Source organism: Mya arenaria, chromosome 10, assembly GCF_026914265.1.
Source record: "Mya arenaria isolate MELC-2E11 chromosome 10, ASM2691426v1".
NCBI lineage: Eukaryota > Metazoa > Mollusca > Bivalvia > Myida > Myidae > Mya > Mya arenaria.
This window is the reverse complement of record NC_069131.1, coordinates 22,772,076-22,791,692: the sequence shown is the minus strand read 5'-3', so window position 1 is coordinate 22,791,692 and position 19,617 is coordinate 22,772,076. Positions and strand designations below refer to the sequence as shown.

At 33.5% G+C, this 19,617-nt stretch overlaps 1 protein-coding gene across 1 annotated transcript in view; it reads right to left on the bottom strand.

Annotated features, from left to right (window-relative positions):
• The window catches only part of LOC128204467 (uncharacterized), a 32,906-nt gene extending 15,144 nt beyond the window's left edge, over nt 1-17,762 (bottom strand). Inside the window, exon 1 of the mRNA XM_052905881.1 lies at nt 17,635-17,762. Within this exon, the coding sequence (XP_052761841.1) occupies nt 17,635-17,762 (128 nt within the window). The remainder of the gene's footprint in view (nt 1-17,634) is intronic.
• Between the last annotated feature and the right edge of the window lie 1,855 nt (nt 17,763-19,617).

The window sequence follows — 19,617 nt, the reverse complement described above, 5'->3', positions numbered from 1 at the left end:
AAATTGTTAGTGTACTTAAACTGTTAAATAGATCTAATCTTTCAAATATAAATATGTTCTGAAGAACAAAGAATTCATTGAAGATTTTGAAGTATAAACATGTGGTCATATCGAATCCAGCGTTTATGGCAGACACACACACGCACGCGCGCGCGCACGCACGCACGCACGCACGCACGCACACGCGCCCGCGCACGCACGCACACGCGCCCGCGCACGCACGCACACGCACACACACTCAATCTATTCAGGAAAGTGAACCTTTATAAAAAATTTTTATATATATTCATCCCTTTCAACAAATATAATAATACAACTAAGAACCACATTTATAGACGATTAAATTAAACTGATAAAAATATGGTTTCTGTTAAATTACCTTAGATCGAGTTGTCTCAAGTTAAATGTAGTTTTCATATGATACTATTGATTTCAAGCATTATGCAACGTATAACTTTTATGATAAATAGGATAAATTCTTAAAATTATTAAGCATGTTTTATTAGTTGTATTAAAGTAAAAGACATGCTATGATATGCTAAGCGTTTGTACGCTACTGTTTTTGATAATATCAGTAAATCTTGTGGTATTTAAATTACATGATAAATACAATACCTCCTCTTAGTAACACCTTACAAAGATTCTTCCTATCAAGCTAGATTAATTATAACATTTTTACCAACTACACATCAATACATCATGCTATAATTCCCATGTATATAATGCTACTCACCGTCTATGTTTGTTATAAAAATGTATGTATTAATTTTGAATAAGACTGTCACTTTAAGTTAGTCTTTGATGTTGTTGTTATCGTTTCTAAATATTGTTAAAACCTTATACTTGAGAACATGATCAAATAATATAACTGAATAGAATTACCTGAATAATGTTAAGAACACAATCACGATACACACAAATCCCCACAGCATCATTGTTGATAATGAAACTTGCCAACCCCTTTTATACTGTTGGTACTATTAGTGCAAATACGCGTGATCATGTTATGCAAAAACACATATTAAACAGACAACTCGGTAACACGATATCTGATTGGTTAAGGTTTAACAACGGGGATTTTATTTTGCCCCGGGATGTTTTAATAAGGTGCACGTAGTAAATATTAAAATAATTTGTTGTAAATACTAAGATAAGCTAGAACAAATATTTAATATAGTTAAATGCGTTCATTTTATGTTTTTACTGATTAATGAACAATAAATAAAAACAATTTGTTGATTTGCCTGTACTTGAACGGTTACATATCAACCGGACTCGGTACGATTTGTTCTTCATTACGGTGTTTTTATACTATTTTAAGATTTCACGGATATCTAAGTGGTCTACGGAACCCGCGAGTAGCGGTCGTATATTCAGCCGGCCCCACGCGGTGCTCTTAAAAAATTAACAACTAAGTTTAAGTATTACCATCTAATCTTAGAAACCATAATTTATCCAAATATTCATATGTAACCGTTATGGATTTTCAATTAACAGTTCGTACTGTAGCGAGACCTGAAAGATAATGCTGACAAACTAAATCATTATTTATGATCTAATTTTTTGCTTCTTTGAGACAAACTAAATACAGTTCTTTGCATAGGTATCTTATCTCTGCTTCCAAGGTTTTATGACGCTGTGTGCTCATGCGTTGCGCTATGGTTATCCGAAAGTCAACACTTTGTAGCATCATTTAGGCCTATTCGATTTATTTTATAAACCTATAAAATACAAGTTGTTTTTCATTGTTCGGTTTTTAACGCATATGAAGTTCATGCTGAAATTGTCAATAAACAATTGCCAAATAGGCATCGTTCGTGCAATTGTATGTTTGTTATGATATATGTATATTATATATGTATATTTTTACAGGGACTACATTTATTTTATGTTTACTTTTACTGTATACTTCAATACATATATTCTTATTGACTTACGCATTTAAAACAAGGAAGTCATAACGCTGCCTTATCGCAATTGATAGTGTTTAACCAATCAATTAGTTATGCATTCTAAGGTTTGCACATAAAAGTAACCATCGATTATTAATTTGATATGCTTTTAATTCGTGACTTAAATGTGTTTTTTTTACTTTATTAAGGACGTTTCTTAACGAATACACAATATCATTCACGTTGTGTAACAGCTTCTTTCATAACTAGGTGTACTTTTAAAGTTGTGTTACGTCATAATCGCCCTCACGTACCGCGATAATCTCACGGGTGGCCATGATTGCATTTTTTTTCGGGAACGAATTTCTATATTAAAATCTTACTTTATATAGTAACATGTGCTTTATGAATAAAACATTCAAGAGTAAGTAGTGATTGCTCGAAATTTAAAAGAAAATTTCCGTGGGTTTTCACGATATGTTGTATATTTCCAGTATATAATTGCTTTCGGATATTGATCCGTTGAAAATGGCTCTCTGGCTCTCTCTTATGCAATTGAATGAGAAATGGAGGCTGAATAGTTTCTGTTTGATCTTATGAATGTGTGCTGTCTTTCCTGCAAAATGGGTCAACGTATCTAATACATAAGCATTAACATTGTGGCGTTATTTCAAATGGTGGAACGTTTATTGTATTCTATATATTCTGTATCTTCAAGTACACAAGGGGAAAACACAGTCGAAGCCTTATATCACGCAGTTTCAATACATATATTTGCTAGCTGCATATACATATGTTATATGTAAACTAAAGGTCTATGTTGAAGCTTGGTGCAAAATAAATAATTGTATCGACTACCTAAGTGTTCAATATTAAACTCAATCATCAATTTATGAGGTTTTTTATGTTGACTTTTAAAGCTACGATCAGCTAGCGATTTGAGTTCGAGACGTTTTTTAATAAGTATAAATTAATGTTGAAGTATCTAAAAAACTTAGCCATTTAATATCGGCAGCTCATAATTTCTGTATTCCGCACGTATTCACATCGGCTAAGATATTTTTTGATTGTAGCGATAACGCGATAAAGGCTATCTACCCAAGTAATCTTATGTTTTACAATGTTAAATATAAAAAAAACAGTACATAGTGCATTTACGTACTTACGCCTAAAGAAACCAGCCAACGTAATTTTAAGTGAACATACTGATATTATGACAAAATATGTATAAATGTCATATATACCCACTACGGGGATTTTCTAAACCTAATTCGAGCACTGCCTGGCTAAAAGCTGCACTCTCACAAATCGAAAGTTTTGACATTCTTTTCAAAAATTGTATCAGAATCAGCTTAATTTGGCACCACTGCCTTCAAATCAGTCAAGTTAGATAACTCACAAATAGAACATATCTCAAATGTTTGGAAAATTGCCGACAATATCAATTTTCGATGGATGGTATGAAAAACTGCGTTTTAAACTTTTGTGAGAAATCTTATTGCACTGGTTGCTACACATGTACACAAAATATGGCCTATTCCAAGACAAATAAAAAAAGAAAAGAAATGTCAAAACTGTGAGGGGCAGCTTTAAGTTTGTGTATACATAACTTTTTAAGTTATTACGTTGCTCCTTATCATTTACAGAGTTGTAAACAAAATAGAGTGACTAAATTCAAAGTTTTCTTTTTTGTAAAGAGTGCTACATAGGTTTTTTTCTCAAAAAGGCTCCACTTCAATACAAAAATACATACTTGACAATATTTTATAGTCCAGTACAGACTAATAAATTAAAAAAAAACCGGTTTTATCAATGCTATTAACAAACTAATATATCAAGTCTGAATCTCCATAGCAGGGGACATAAACAAAAAATATAAACACTCCTAAAAATCGTCTATTCAGATATTATATATATATAAACCATCGGTTTTTATAAGGAAGATAAACCTGGTTTAAGAGTAGTATCAGTTTGCATGATGCAATGTAACTAGAGTCAGAGTTATTTCAACATTTTGCCCACGTGTGCTTGTTAGACCAAGGGTCAAGTATTGATAACTAAATTAATGCAAGAACACAGTCTAAAACATTGCCCAGTATGTTTTTGTCGGTCTCTTTGTCCAAAGATAATAAAGTGTCCTCTGTATTGTTCAAGACACTCAAGATAACATATGCTTTCGGCTTAACATACCAAAGTTCAATCCGTCTATTCACAGTAGCTATCGGTTTAAGGATTCCTAAGGGTAGCATGGTTCATACATTGACCCTTTAGTAATTTGTGTACTTGATTCAGCTATTTTGAATATTTTGGGATGCGTACTTATAGTCTAGATATGTACATATAGTAGTAAGCAATTGTAACCACCCATAGTATTGAACCTGCATCAACAATATCACTTTTGAATTCAAACAAGACGTGTTATATTTCCTTTTCTTTTTCATTTGAGGGATTCGCTACACAATATTTCGGACAGTGAATAGAAACACGGGTAGTTTCGCAATCATATCGTTTGTGTTTTGCTTTAATAAGCGTAAACAACTCATTCATTCATTCATTTTTGGCCGATTGATATTAAATATTTAGTTGATGAAACGGTTTTGTTATTAGTGTATTGAAATGTAATAAGTTTGCAAGACAACATTAACAATCTATGTTTTACAACAAGTAGGTATGTTTATGCAATGCACACTTACGAACAAAGCTATCGTTATTACGCAAAGCGAAATGACAATTAACGAAATTTGCGCTTACATATTCTTAAATCGTTTGTAATCTTTAAACTGATCGTAAGACGAACAATTTATGCGTTTGTTTGTTTTCAAATTGAGGTTGGAATTGTTCGACTATATTCATCTAATTTTGAAATATATAGTCCTAGTTCAATTTCAGACATTCGGTAAGTATACAGCTGAATTTCGTCCGGTCGTTGAAAATATGGCCGCTATAAGCGTGGACAATATAAAGCCAAATAAAAAATCTACAGCTAAATACAGGTTAGATTTAGCAAAATATTTGTATTACACTTAAACATTACACACTGTGTGTTAACAATGTATGCCCTTCAAAATGAATTAAGGACCACCTTAAGTAACACATTCCAACTGGTTGTTTGTCACATTTAAGTTCATTTAGCAAATATAATGATCTTCATACAATCGCAAACGGTTTTATTTTTTTATATTGAACTCACTTGGTCAGCCAATTGTGAAGAAACCCTTCAACACCAAATAAGTTCATCCATTTAAGTGGAGTTTGTAAATTTGTATATCGGAGCAAAACCCATAACATGTTTGGAACCCAGGGGCATAATTTAAACAAACGTGGAAGATAGTCAACACATGATACTACATTACCAATATCAAATGTCGTTGCCATGTGGTTTGAGAAAAACTATTTCAAAAAAGTTCTTTGTATAAGTCTATATGCGTAGTCAGTTTTGTTTCCGGGGATACGATTGCATCAACCATTATAGAGGTCTACTATATGATGCTTCGTACAAAAAATCAAGGAGTTGGGCCAAGCGGTTTCAGACAATAAGATTTTCACAGATTTACGTACATAAGCCTGTAATATACTTATGGCCACGTAGGCGGGGCAAGTTTTGACTCCGGTGGAATATTTTTGAACAAACTCTGTAGCAAACAACTACACAATGTAACAACTAATTGTCTAAGCGCTGGGTAAAGTCATGAAGTTTTTCCATTTGGTTTACATAAAACCAGATTTCTAGACCTAATTCATTTCTTTGAATAATTTTGAAAGGTCACCATCCAAGCATCATCCCAGTGAAGTGTCATCTAAAATAAAAATCGATTAGAAGATGTCCTTTGAAGCAATTATTGACCGACGGTCGCAAAACGGTGGGCGACTGGAAAAAGTCACCCTAAGCACTACGTGAGCTAGAAAATCTTAAAAAGGGGTATTGTCATGGAAATATGACTAACTCCAGTATCAATATTCCCATTTCAACCTAACCGGCCCCTTGATTTTTCGAATAACGATTGAGTTATAAGTGCTCGTTTAGGATAAGCCTTATTTGCCAACAATATAAAAATTTAAAGCCAGTCCAACTTGTAAATGGACATGGACCACGAATTACTCGCGTCATCAAAAGGTACCAACGAACGAATACAAACGGTGTCTTTTTGAAGGATAAGCATATCACGAAATATCATGTTTATATTGTCAAGTCATTCACCTCTTAATTTAAAAGGGCGGTATACAATTTGTGAAATGGACATGATACAGGTAAATGCAATGATTTTGCATTTTCCAGTAAAACATTTTTTATCAAGGGGGAGCCCACTTCCTGTCTAAAAAGACTATTACTGCATTATCACAAAATGATAATGTTAAGTGAAATCGAAGTGAATATTCTATCACATTGAGATACTTTCTGTATATGCAGTTAACAACTTCTGACCTGTGTCCTTGCCACATTTGCCATTGAATAGCGATAATCTGTTGTCATCCTCACCCAAATCCAATTAGAATGCATACTTTGTACTTCATTTTTAAACACGTTTTAGGCCTATATATATATATATATATATATATATATACTATACCAAATTCATAATTCTAGTATGCGTTTTTGGATTTTTTTTAACCTTATTATTTAAACCCCATAAATGGCTAGTTTTCTTTTCCTTTATTTATTCTCATTCTAATGATAAACATTAACTGCATCTGTACAAATTGAATTTAAATGTATTTGATTGCCTCCGACACTATATAAGATATACCCATAAGAAAAGGTTGTCCTTTAATATGCTGAGGGTTATATATGTTGTGATGAAATAAAAATACAAAGTTACAATGGCCCTAAGTAATATAAAACCCTATCAAATACGAAGTAGTTTGGCATTTCTTTCAAAGGAAATGATAATAATAGTATAAGTGATAAGAGCACCTATTAGGTTTTCGAAATTGAAACTTAAAATATTTTGTTAAAATTTCAATAATAATCAAATTCAAGTTCAAAGTTTATTTGCAGAAATCGGCATACAAATGGCATGGCCATTAAACACATGGTCATGTATATAATATAACACATGTTGATTAATTAATGTTAAAATGGTTAAAATAAATGTGATGATATTTAAAATACGCAGTCAATATGATTTTAATTAAGTTTTTCTTTTATGCTTTTTAACATGGATGTTTTTATAAATTTTCAATGCAAACATAGGAGTGAACAACAACTTGAAAAACTACTTTGAAAACCATTGTAGTTACTTCTACAAGACCAAAACTAAACACATCATGGTTTTCTTTGTTGATGCAGATAGGAAAAAGTTTATTAATAAATATTACTATCAGTTTCCAAATACACTAAAGTTTCAGAAATAATGTGTAGCACTGACACCTATACTATATAATTGGAATAGCTAAATTCATAAAAATGATTTTGTTCAAATGTGAAAGATTCTTTTCTGTTATCTTTTTTTGTTTCTTCTTATGCAAACTTTTTTGTCATTGTTCATTGTACATATATATGCCTTGTTGTAGTGTTGAGAGTGTAATTTCATGTCATTCTGTGTATGTTATGTGTATGCATTGTTCGTCATTCCATTTTATTATTGCACTCTGTATGCCTGTAAAAGGCCATGAGTAGTTTCATAAAAGTTCAAAGTTCAAGTTCTTTTTTTTTAAATAACGTAAGAACGTTATTGTCGTCGTCATTCGCCGCTCGTGCAATTATTTTTTTAAATGAAATTCGATCTTATACTGACTTCAACAAATATCCTCTATATATTGATCAGTGAAATAATATTAATGTAAAACTTGAAAACTTTGTTTAACTGTTAAATGATTTACCAATAATCCTAATGAAGTTTTACAAAAACAAATAAAAGGGTTTCATAAACCGAGTTTATAGGATTAAAGATAATAATACCCCATTACAATTTTGCCGTGAGCTATTGTAATATAAAGACAGTGGAACGACTGGCCATAAGACATAACTGGCAGCAATTACATTTGGAACACGCTCAACGCCCAAAAGTTCCACCCTTATCTGTGTTTTCAAGAGCAGAAAAATAATATCGAGACACAAACCACATTCAACTGTGAATAAGGAATAACTACGTTGGTGTCTTATCGACACATGTTATAATTCCTCACCATTTACCCCACACTATGATCATTACAGACGCTTCTTAAGGGTTATACAAAGTTAAGAGATATTTGGTAGTAACACAAATGTACAGTGTCCACGATTTCTATCCAATATCACGGTTCAGTGGGCTAAATATTTTTAATAATTGTTTTCATTAATAGAAGAACTAATTAATTAAAAAAACATAAGGTTAAACGCTCTTTTGATATGTTTTTAAGTGCCACTCTCTTTCAGAATCAATACATACACATATATAAAAAACATAAATTTTGACTGAAACACATTTTACTACTTACTAAATAATGCTTTTATCGAAAATATTAATTACCATGTATTTGATAGTAGAAAGCGCAAAAATATTAAATGATTGTTTAATGCTAAAAGGTTTACTGTGGTCTACTTGAGACGCATAAGGCAGAAGTGTTTTATACGTATTTCTTTCAAATTCAACCCCATATCCTTAATAAGAACCATTGTTTTTGAAATTCATATTCATATATGATATTCGTATTTGTCTTGTTTGGAATATAAAAACAATATTAATAATTGTGGTAAATCCTTAATGGCATTTTAAAATTTCTAACTTCAAGGAAAACATGATCCAATTTCGAGGACTATGTGTTAATTTCAAGATTAAGCGGAAGTTAAATGTTCATGCCTTTCTTCCTACTTAACTAATAAATTATTAAATAACGACAGAGCATAACTTCTAAAGATACATTCGTATTTTGATCACCCAACGGCATATATTTTATAAACATTACATGTTGAAGTGCAAAACGTTTGTAAATTTATTTCTTGGTGAAAAAATTAATACATACATGTTTAAAGCGTCATACATACTAATTTTACATAATATCCTATTTCAGATTTCATTTAGTAAACATCGATCTTTGAAAAACCATATTCGTTTTTCGCCGTTGACCGATTGTCGACACTTTTCGATCATAGTTTTTCCTATGTTTTTAAAATTAAACAGATAAAGAACAATGATATCATTTCAATATACCAGATTATCTATTTTACAATTGGTTTCCACTATCCACTTTGAAATACCATGGCTTTACGGATGCTGTACCATGATTCAAAACAAATTTAGTTCAATTGTTACCAAAGGAATAAAGGACTAGGTACAGTGTGAACGATAAGTCTCACATATCATTTTTCTTGCCATTCATTAAATAATGTGTTTCTGAAACAGTGCCGTATAATCAAATTTGCATGGCAAAAGACGACTAAAATACTAGAGTATAACAAGACGAGATGCTGGGTATCATTTTGATCGAAATTGAGTGTCTATCAATACCAGTTATGACAACATTTTATGACCCATTGGCTAAAAGTTGGATAAATAATCGATTTTCAATTCCTTTTAAATGGTAAAAAAACTTCATATTTATATTCTTTTATTTTTTTAACAATTGTTTTAATTTACCGTAATTTAACTTCTCTTACATGCCTAAAAGTTTAAAAGCGAAAATATGCTGGCATTCATGAGCTGACGTTTTCAAAGGTATACTAATATCGAGAAAACCATGAAATAGCGGTCATATTATTTATCATGACATTATTTTCCAAAGCTAGGTTAACTAGATGCCCAATTTACTAAATATGAAGATAAATGGTTGTTTAAATGTAACACATTTTTAAATTTGCTTGATATGTTTTATATGACAAATTTTTTTACTTACATCAGTTTTGTGCATTTTGCGTGCACGTGCGATGCGTATGAAATGTTGATAGGATATAATAAACTTGAAGTGATATAACTGATATTCTGTGGATTCTGTGACCGTTATATTAAATATGTGTTCGATACTATTTGCGCTCCATCCGGTAAAACACCAGCGTAGGGTTGGATAAAAGCAATTCAATTAAGTGTATTACTTGTATTGAAGGCATTGATTTTTCAAAAGATCTAGAGAGAACCACAAATAAACCGTGCCACAACGGAAACAATTACCGTTTCCGTTATCTGTCTGTCTTTCATTATATGGTTTAAACATTTTTTGCTTTTCTTGTTAAAGGAAATCGGTTCATCTTTATAGCATTGGTATTATTCTTATGTTGCTTTTCAACTGTTCGGACATAATTAGTTTTCCTTCGTTTTTGAAAGTAAGAGAGTAAACAATATAGTTTATTAGGTATTCAGATAGAAATATAACAATCCTGTGCCATTAAACGGGGCTTATGTTCAAATTTTCGACTACTGAATTTATTTCTGTAGTTTTTCATGTACAATATTGACCTACTTTAACCACATGGTTTGCACATGGTTTGCTTGAAGCCTTACGTTATTTATCTTAAATGTGGTCATCGGAAGGTCAAATCACTTGGTTAACTAACAGTAAAACAGTGTGCATTCACATTGACAAACACATAACGCAGCAAGGGCATAAAGACACTAAAAGAGAGACATACCGTCAAACCAACTGTGTTAAAATTAAACATAATAAGAACCGAAGTTCAGGCGAAAGAAACGGATGAGGCCTCGAAAAACAGGTAGGTCTTTTTTCGTTTTGTATGGCGCGTTATGTAAGAACGTTATGCTCATCATTGGGGAATGGCTTTGGTCATATTTGTTTTTTTAACTAACGATATGGTCAACGCCAAATTGTTTGCAACTTATGTGATAATTATATGGTCATGGCGAAATATTTAGTGTTTTTTTATGAAATAAAAACATCGACAGGTGCAATGATAAAGGTTATCAGATGCAACATTTAAGTTATTTTGTTCATTGTATAGCCAATATCCCAAATTAATACAATGAAAACTATAGAAAATTTGTTTGAAGCCACAAGGTAAGGGCCTTAAAACGATATTGAATGAGAGGCACAAACATATACACCAGTCAATTGTAACCACGCCCCCAGGTCCAGGGGTATACCGGGGATAGCCGGGGTAATGGACCGTGTTTTTACCTTCAATGTGGCACCGCAGTGCATGGTAAATGCGGTGGTTTTGTCTTAGTGCAAAATATAGCGGGGAATGGGCCTTACCTAGGGTCCCTGGGGTGCGGGGGCATTTGGCGGGGATTTTACTAACAGTTCGTTCTCGTCCAAAGTCCATGATGGGATTATCGTATTAATGTATAAATGTATAATTTAACGTAACCGATAAGCCAGCTTTTTAAGAAGAGCAAATCTCACTTTATATTTGTAATGTGACACCAATACCATATAACTACGAAACAAAAGTTAAACAACCTGAGCAATACAATGCAACGCTCGCGTCAATAACCATTTTGTGACACCAATACCATATTACTTCGATAGAACAAAGTAAAACAACCCGAGCAATACAATGCAACGCTGCCGTCAATACCCATACGTGTACTTGTGAAACACATGATAGGTATCGCCTTTCAGATAGTTTGTCCTTGTTTCAACACTTATCAAACTTGTAACTGCTATGTTGAAAGCGCAAAAAGCATGTTTGAAATATTATTTTGGAATACCTTCCAGATATGATATCGCTAAAGTGATCATATAACACACCTTTTATAACACCAAATTATTATTTTATTACAAGGCATCCAAAACTCACATACTAGCGTTTTTGTTTATCAGATTTCAAACACATTTAGGTCAAATCACACGCAAACAGACATAATGCACAGACGCTGGCATCAAAGTTAATCATAGTTTCCATTATAGAGTTAAAATTACACAAACTAATTAGATATATGATATGACAAAGGAAGACAAACATAAAACTATTGGCAAGAATCAATTACTTCAATCTTATTTTCACGTGTTTCTTTCTCCCCTTTTCCTTATTAATATTGTGAAAGTCACCGATCATTTCATAATGGCAAAACATTGATTTGTTCAGACGCGATATTTTACAAACGTAAATACCAATCGTGAAATAATTCAGGCATCTACCGCTATTCTACCGCTATAGTTAAATTTTTGGCAAATAATGCCCGTCGCCAATGGAAAAGCAACCTTAAAAATCAAAAGCATTACAATACTTATAGTGATGCAATGCATCAAATACGCGACAGGATAAGCTGATCTCTAATGGTTTGGTAACACTTTGATACTAAAGAGAACATAAAAAAAACATGTCGACAACACCGCTTGACTCATTATTTTGGACATAATGTATAAGGCACATTGCATTACCAACTGGAGGCTTAAGTAACCAAGGAGTTTTTAAGGCCTTTTATTATAATTTGACAAAATAGGCATTGTCTGTACTTGGCAAGTTTAAACCGTAGACGGGTATATATATTGCTCCACCTCATATCTGTATTAGACTTTAATAAATAATGCGTTATTCTTCCATTGTTTTATGTATTATAGTTAGCTCTCGTACTACTCTTCTGACTGCAAACACTTTTTAGCAATGGAACATAATGCTCCGTTTCCTACCCTTGGCATTTCAGAGTCTGCAATTACTCTACATATCATGGATAAATGTCAATCTGCTCCGCCAAGCAACAAAATCAAGTACAATTTCATTCCGTCAACCTGACACTGCTGTTCTGCCCGTGCTTTAAGTAAACCGTTAAATGAGTTGACTGCGTCTCCGGTATTTCTAAATCCGTGCGCAGTCAACGGTACCGTTCACATGTTCATTTTACAAACTTAATTATCTAAAACAAACTTAAAATTTTAAATTAAATATAAATGATATTGTTTCTTTGAAGGATACCAGTATTCATACTCAATTAAACACACATATATTTTTAGTGATAAATCTTTTTCTACTTACTACTAAATAATGCATTTATAAGAAATATCAATTACTGATAACAAGATTGAAACTGTGTGTTTGATGTCTCTTGGAAACGAGGCACTGTGTATGTTCTGCCGGTTATCAGCTCCATCAGGAAGGTCGAGTTATTTATTAAAATTCGTGTAATTAAACGTACGTCGTGTTTTGCAAAATATATTGACCGCATGTTTTAAAACACAGTGAACACTTTGTTAGAGAAAGTTTAAACGTTTAAATATTGTTTTTGTAATTCCTGCTAACGCTGAAAGATGACACAAAACCGTCCCCTTGGTGTGAGTTTATATTTAGAATACGACAGCATCATTTTTATTTATTTATCAATCAAAAAAGCGTAGCAGACAACCAGTCGGGATTTCTGCAACTACCATATTGACATAAACACGGTAACCTTCATGAGAACCACTGTGTTCGATATGTACGAGGGCTGTACCACTAAATCGTAGACTTTGTTGATATGGTTTTTTTACGTTTTCTCATTTGACAAATACCTTGCATCTAGTCAATACACAACCCTTACGGTAAATTAAAACAATTGTATAAATTGTGATGCTACTTATTTGGGAGTAAGATTGCATCTTAAATTAATTCGCGAGGAAATATTTTTTTTTAAGTTGTAATGAAAGCTTTTCAACTCGACATTAGCCGTTCGTAAAGGAATCAAAACTATTTAGACATATTAAATTGATACCGTTGTTATTTATCGATGAACACCCTTATATGTTTGAAACGAAAAACCTACGGTACAATTCGGTTTATAAATACAAAAAGACTTTTCTAAATACAGGTGCAATGAACGGAAGCCCGGTATTCACTAAAACCCTAGTTCGTATAAAACTGTTATGTGTTCTTTTTCAGTTATAGTTGTCAAACGGTTCTCAAATCATATATGAAAATACGGTTTGGAGCCAGTATGAGTTTATAATTATTAATGTCTCTAATAATCTATCAACATATTTCATTATCCCCAACTCATGTGAATTTTTTTTCAGCGTCCGCTCCAATTTCTAATAATTATAAAAACATACTAAGACATTCTTAATCAAATACTTAACTGCGTAGTTTCTGGTTGTTTTTATGAAAATGTGAATCATCCGTGTTATTGTTTATCAATATGAAAGAAACATCCGAAATTTATTAGTTATAGAAATTGATGAGGTATGAAATGATAAAACCAAATGTTTAACGATTCTAAGAGTCGGAGTGGTAGCCGTTGTTTTGAAAAAATCAAACAAACACATTTTCTGTCGAGGGACACAGCGCTTACAAATAAACTTACATTATGGGCATAATAGGCTTAGTTTTAGGCTGTAGGCCACAGCCCTAAATACTTTAGTCCCGAAAAGCAATATCAACCTTTAACATAACAAGTAAAATCAATTAATGCACCGGAATTATAAAATGGGACTTATGGCGTTTGGCGGTTTAAAAAGTGCATATTTACATATAATCGTTCATATAATTGGAATGTTAATGTGAATATGAAAGGAAGCGGTATAATATTAAATGAATTAGGAACAGAGGAGGATATATAATTATAAATAATTACGAAGAAAAATGGAAATGTGTTGACTGAAAGACCCTCCCTAGATTGCCTAGAACAAATAGTCAAAACGTCCTCTATCAATCTCGGGTTTGCTTTTATTGATTTTACACTAGCAATTCAATTGCGAGATGAAAGAAATATTCGTACTTCCTGGTCAATGTAGGTTCATTATTTAGTGTTATGAAACTAGCTGATTGTATTAAAACATAATGAATTTGAATAATAATTAATGAATTTGGAAGAAAAATTTCATTAAATTGGTAAATTGAGCGTTTCAAGGAGTGAATCTGGTGTTATTTGTGCAAATAAGTAGTACCGTTTCAATCAAATTCGTACATTTAAAGAATTATCCTTTCAAAAGTAATCACCTCCTTTAAGAATAGGTAATTTTTGACACAATCGGACATACTGAAGATAGTTGATTAATATATTTGTTTCTATAACTCCTATTTATTCGATACTTGGTAAAACGCCAGTAATTCCAGGCAGTAGGTCAGTGTATTCTTAACTGAGTGGGATGCCAACCTAATATTGATACAAGCGTATTCATTTCCATGAAACAAAGTAGTCCATTATATTTAGTGGAAAGGGAAGGACATGACTTAAAACCTTTCAACTTATTGTTTTTTATTTAAGGTTAGCTCTTAGGCAAGGGCAAAACCTATATGTTCAATATGTTTTGTTGTGCGAAGTAGTCGAATTAACTTTACCAAGGAACATTTAGTAAATTATCAAAGTTGTATTGTAACTCTTTTGCAATTATTTAGTGAATTTAATTCAAAAATATGAAAACATAAGAGAGTAATTGTGTTTGCTGAAATGTTCCAAAGTGATCAAACAAAATGTATTGTTGCGTGATAGTTATGAAAATAGTAGCTTGAATTCCCTCCCTGTTTACAAATATGCATTTACCAAACAGTTGTTTGGATATTTCTGTTTACCACTTAAAAGCAGTTCATATTGTTGTAGAACTTAAAAACTCATTTCTGTTAACCTTTCGATCATAAAATTTGTGAAGTTTGTAAAACACCTCAACATGTATTATACGGTGTATTTATTACGCTAGTGTTGGATTGAACACTAACATGTGTTTTGGTCCTCAATACAGAGAAAAAATAACCACGTGCATATCTGCTGCACATTTATCAGTCAATACAGATTTGATGGTTTTGAAAAGACTCCGTCATTGCATAGTATCTATATTGATGATACCCGATCGTAAAAAATCAAAATGCTCCGCACGCTCTCTAAATAAATAAAACCTTCCGCTGTCCAGATATCATACAGATTTTATCAAACTGAGTCTTTGTTGCAGCCATGTTTATGTGAGTACGATAATACCAAATTTGTTTAAACTGTATTAAGAACATTAACAGCCTGGCTCAACAATGTATCGAGCAGAACGACATTCTATTCTTGAGGTGAAGTTAGTTTATCATGAGATTTCCATCACTTTTCGTTCGCTGTTTATTGTTCCTTAGATTTCAATTCCTCAGAACCTTATTGTCAAGGATAAAACAAACCGAATAAATCCCAACGTGAAAAGTAGGGGATACTTATTGTTATTTGAAAGGTAGTTAAACACCTTTTTATCACTTAAGTAAGTGTCTGGAACTTCTTCGTCAACAGAGACATTTTTACAGTGCAAATTTCAGCATTTCGAATGCTTTTTTGCACTGATTGGTCAGACCAAAAAGCAACGAACAAATATGTTTTTGTGACAACGCGTGGTTCAAATCAAATAACATAAAAATAGTCCACATTCATGTCAATTCATCTTTTTGTCGCAGCTATGCTATTGAGACAAGCGATATTTCAGTGCAGACACAAAAGAAACATCTGATCACGTTGTGATAATGCAACATAATTTTCATACCGTCTCAATTTAGCTTCAATTGAATCCATATAAGATGCAATACCACTTGAAGTTATATTTTTTCACAAGAGGTCTCATTTTCCCTGCTCACGAATGATAGCTATTTGTTATGTAAGAAGCTGTAGGAAGTGACTTAAGGAAATGAGCTTTTAATTAAATGGAATATTTTATAGATAACAGGTCGTATGCTTGTTACAACATTAATTTAATATGATTTTATCCTTGTCGGTAATTTCCCTAACAACTTAATTTTTCCATTTAAGTTGGTTGTAAATGTACTGATTCAATGCATTCATGAATTATACAGTTTACCCGTTCTATAATAGGTGAATTAGAATTGAACAGAAGACTCGCTACCACGAAATCCATTTATTCCATTTATGAATTTCTCTTATTCATGGACTAGACATTGTGTAATGAGTATGCAAACGGTAACATTTAAAACATTACTCAATCACCTAGGAACAATTTGCATTGTTCAATTTAGTAAACAATAGTTAACAATGGGAGGTATACATCCAAACAGGTCGCTTAGCTCTTTTATAAACAAATTATATAAAATCAGACAATACAAGTTACTAGATCGGAAATATGATATAAGCAACTTCAGATTTATTCAAAATATTCATTGCTAGCTTTGAAACAACTCCACATAGCAATTGCTAACACGTTATCGTGTTTTGATATTTAAACTTTGTGAATGAGCCCGAAGGTAACAAATATATCTAGGTTTGTGGTAGGAGTAAGTCGCTCTTCTAGTAAATATTTGATTTTACTAGACAATAAATAAGCAATTATTGAAAGCCGACTTTTTTTCGCTAAAATCGCCTTTGTAGACGATAAATTCTATGCAACGAACACTTATCTATTAATGCGATTATTGACGTTCATATGAGTTATTTGATGTGGTGTCAACATGAGAACACATATTTATTTTGCTTCATATATCCAACAAATTGAAATCAATGATTTAAGTTCATACATATCAGGGGCGTAGCTGGGCCTATTTAGAAGTATAGGCCCACTTGGTAGGGGGGTTTGGGGGCCCTCCCCCTAGAGTTTTTTAAACTATAGATCCGATATGGTGCGATTTGGCGTATATCTGGAGCCTTTTTAGTCTTCAAAATAGTTTCAGTTTTTGTCTTACGTATGATTCACAAAAACAGAACTGAAATACAAAGGTTGATACTAACTTGTCAAAAAAGCTTCAAAATAGAAAATATGTTTGTAATGCTAAATGGTTAAACAAGCGTGTCCAGTTGGTATATCGAGTGTCTTTAAATGAAATCCAAGTTCATGCATTTGACTGAAGCAAATGTCTTTATGATTTTATTTATGTCTATCGCAACATCGCGATGAATATGGAGGACGCCAAGTGAGGATAGCCTCTCGCCGGTCTTTGTAGAACAAAGGTATGTCTTGATGCGACTCATGGAACTGAAGGAGCGCTCACATGAGGCGGATGTGGCAGGCATGGTCAGCAGTATCTGCAGTATAGTGTATATGCAGGGATAAGCTGCCTCCGATGTCTTGTTGAGTATCGCCAGCAGTGTCGAAGGCTTTGTATCTTTCAGCTGTCATCGCAGATTCCACCTTCTAACTTCCTCGCTGAACTCTTGCCGAGTCTTGGGCATGTCCGGTTCATATGCCTCGTAGATCCTGTCCACATTGGCCGGCTGGAGACCTTCAAATTTGGTCGGATTTAAACACTGAGTCTGGAAGTGCTCTTCATTCTTTAGGATACAAGTATCACTTTCTTGAAGCAGGTGGTCAACAAAGAAGAGGGAAACCGTCCAATACCGACCGGGGTCCTGTACATCATAGTTCACCCTGTTTCTCTCTCTGGCTGCTTGTCTTGGCACTGCTGGGTCAATCTAGGTAAAACAAAAATAAAACATTCAATCGATATTAAAAGACAGCCGAATCGATTAATCTGTTCTAGGTAGAAGAATGCAAAATACCTAATAGAAGTTTACCTCGTATATCTGAATACGGATCTCGATGCATTTCGAACTGTTACAAAAACGTGTTTTTATCATTTATTTGTGTTCCGTTGAATTGTAAATTATTGCGTTAAGACGATTTGCTAAAAGCACCAGTGGATCAATGCATGTATTTATTGGCAACCACATAAAATCAACATGCAAATACAGGTGGTGGTGTTAGTAGTTTATACTCCGGGTCCCGGTGTGAGCACATTGAAGGGTCCAAGAGTGACAGTTCAACCACCGCACACCTATCCTGGGCAGGCTATCAGGCGGTTAACCAGTACTAGGTGCCTTCACATTTGCAGGGAACTGACAACTTCTGTACATGCCAGGGGCAGTGGTACAGTGCGAATGGTCGTAGAAAGGAGTTCATAACAAATCACAACATAAGTGACCTGGTCCGCCTGGGAATCTAACCCGGGTTATCCGATTCACAGTTCAACGCTCTACCGATTGAGCTAACCGGGCGGATTGCAAATACAGGTTATATGTTTACACATGTACATGGAATTCATCAGCTAAAGTCGCAGCTTCCTGATAAAGGGCAATCCATACAAGGGGGTCAACCCTCTCAGCTCGATATATCTGCATGGCCATCTGCGTTTGCTCGATTGCCTCCAACAGATCCATGTCCACCTAGATGTATATGAGATATGTATGTATTATGTTCATGCATAAATTCACTCTTTCATCGTGTATGAAAAATAAAAGAAAGCAGACAGATACTTTTTAACTGATGATTTACTTTTAATTATAAAATATCATACATAAGTCTCTAGATGGAACACGTTTTGTTCTGAGAATAATTTTCAAATTTTTGAAGTTATTATCTATGTTTTTGCTGTGTTTTTTCCCATTTTTGTTCAATTGGTAACTGAAGTCGCATGTAGTAATAAGCACAAACTATTACCGCTAAGTTCTGCTGTAAAACCTACTCGATTGCTCAAAATGTGCTCTGTTGTCACAAGAGTAACAATAAACTGGAACTACAGTAAAGCGTTGAGGTGATCGCGGGCTTTGACGTCACCATTTTCCTGAAGATCTTCGAGCGCATTGTCGACAACCCGGTAGGCATTCTTGAATGTACGAAGCGCATCTGCCCTGCTCATCCAACTTGTTTCACACAAGGTCTTAAACTTTTATCAGCTTTCCATCGCTTGCTTTGTAGCAACGTCTTCTGCCAGTTCATCTGCAAATGCTGTGAGGCGTTTTGCAGAGTAGTCAAACGCAAATGCGATATCCTACACTGTAGAAATCGTGGTCCTGACGCATGGAAGTTTGGAGCTTTGGACAAATGACAGGTTTAGGCAAAGCGACTTACAATGAATGTAGTTAGCAAGTGGTAATCATTCACGGATGAGCGCCTGAACACCATAGTACTTGTCCGCCATGTTTCTTGCGCCATCATAGCACTGGCCCCGAATCTTCAAAATATCTAAGCCGGTGCC